The sequence below is a fragment of the Cryptomeria japonica genome, chromosome 3 (genome assembly GCF_030272615.1).
Source record: "Cryptomeria japonica chromosome 3, Sugi_1.0, whole genome shotgun sequence".
Lineage (NCBI taxonomy): Eukaryota > Viridiplantae > Streptophyta > Pinopsida > Cupressales > Cupressaceae > Cryptomeria > Cryptomeria japonica.
Window position 1 is genome coordinate 978,040,162 of NC_081407.1, and position 1,818 is coordinate 978,041,979.

General features: G+C 34.7%; 1 protein-coding gene across 1 annotated transcript; it reads left to right on the forward strand.

Moving 5' to 3' along the window:
• Positions 1-219: 219 nt before the first annotated feature.
• LOC131076184 (cyclin-U2-1-like) lies at positions 220-1,009 on the forward strand. Its single transcript, XM_058013233.2, has 2 exons — positions 220-617; positions 718-1,009. Exons 1-2 carry the CDS (start codon positions 220-222, stop codon positions 1,007-1,009), a joined length of 690 nt encoding a protein of 229 aa, XP_057869216.2.
• Positions 1,010-1,818: the final 809 nt, after the last annotated feature.

A 1,818-nucleotide genomic window follows, 5' to 3' on the forward strand; every position in this document is an offset into this window, starting at 1 on the left:
GTATAAAAACTGATGGCCAAACAAAATCTCAAACAGGGATGTACGTTGAATAGAAGACTCCTCGAACTTTTCACTCCATACCGGATCTTTCTGTCTATACACTCTCTACCTATAAATGGGTCTTCTTTTCACCCAAGATTCAGGCTACCCAACTACTTGGTTTCAGCAAAACATCAATTTCCAGTTCATTCTAGTGGGTGGAGATTAAAAGAAGTAGCCATGAGCGAAGCAAGTAGTTCAGATCTATACTCAGCTATTTCTTGCTCCGACTTATGCAGTGGTGAGAGCGATTCAAGCCCATGGATTCTTTCCGTTCTTGCCTCCTTACTAGAAAGACTTGTAGCCAGACATGAAAGGCTGATATTTTCTTCAGGCAAAAGGATTTCAAAAGAGAATATGTGTGTTTTCTCTGCAATGCAAATTCCTGTCATGAGCTTACAGAAGTACTTCGAAAGGATGTTCAAGTATGTCGGCTGCAGTCCTTCTGCATTTGTTGTGGCGTATGCTTATATTGATCGCCTAATTCTCAGCAATCCCAACTTCCGCTTAACCTCTCTTAACATTCACAGGCTTACCATCACCACTGTCATGGTTGCAACCAAGTTTTTAGATGATCTGTGAGTCTTCTGTTCTCTCCTTTTGTTTTCATTAACTGTGTTTTTAATGATAATATGTAGATTTAATTACTAATGGACACTTGTGGTGTTGTGGATGCAGGCATTACAATAATAACTATTTTGCAAAAGTGGGAGGCTTAACACTGAGGGAAATGAACATTCTAGAAGTTGAATTTTTGTTCATGATGCGGTTCCGCTTGCAGGTGACAGTGAGCGTGTTTGAAAGCTATTGCTCCCACTTTAAGCGAGAGGTTTCATTGGGTGGAGGGCTTCAGATTGAGAGGACTATTCTCAGTTTATCCAATAATGAAACAAAGAAATCATGTATACGAGAAGAGAGCAAAAAGCAGACATTAGACATAAGCTACAGCTTTGCAGGATGCCAAAAGTAAAACTATTGCTTTTTTCTTTTCTCTATGTTGAGTTGAAAATTGTATGCTTTTTTCAAAGGGTTGGCATCACTTTACTAGTCAACGTAGAATGAAAGTATTGACCATATTGTAATATTAAATGAGTGGACTTTCTAATGTTATAATATTAAATGACCGGACTCTCCAATGTGGTAATTTTAAATGACTGGACTTTCTAGTGTGGGCTAATGTTCAATTGGATTGCCATACTATTTGTTAGAGTTGAATAATTTTGAATAAAAGGCATATTTTGGATTATTATTTTAAAAATGTATAAATTAAATTATATATATAAAAAATTTAAAAAAAAATAAAAAAATTGATGAATAAGTATGTCTAATTCTATTAATATATATATTTGCAAAAAAGGATGGGTGGACATGTAAGGTTCACACCTCAAAGTTCACATTGGTAGCTAACAATAGCACCGATAAAAACTACTAACTGGCAAGAGCAATACAAATGGGAGGCAATGCGTGGTCTTGGTCATCTGGTTTACCCCATTCATCAACGGTGCTCGGGGTGACATTAGGAATTGACCACCCCTTGCCAGTGAAATGTAAGCTGAAAATAAAATAAAATAATATTTATATTGATGAAAATTATATGGGTTTATGTGTTTTTTTATTTATGTTTTGGGTCTATTTTAATTAGAGTGTTGTAAATATAATAATTTTTTTTATAAATAATTTAATTATGCATGAATATAGCTTATAATATTTAATATTTGGGGTCTTTACATCACCTATTCTAAAAGTTGTATCCCTAATATTGAGGCCCATTATTTTTCA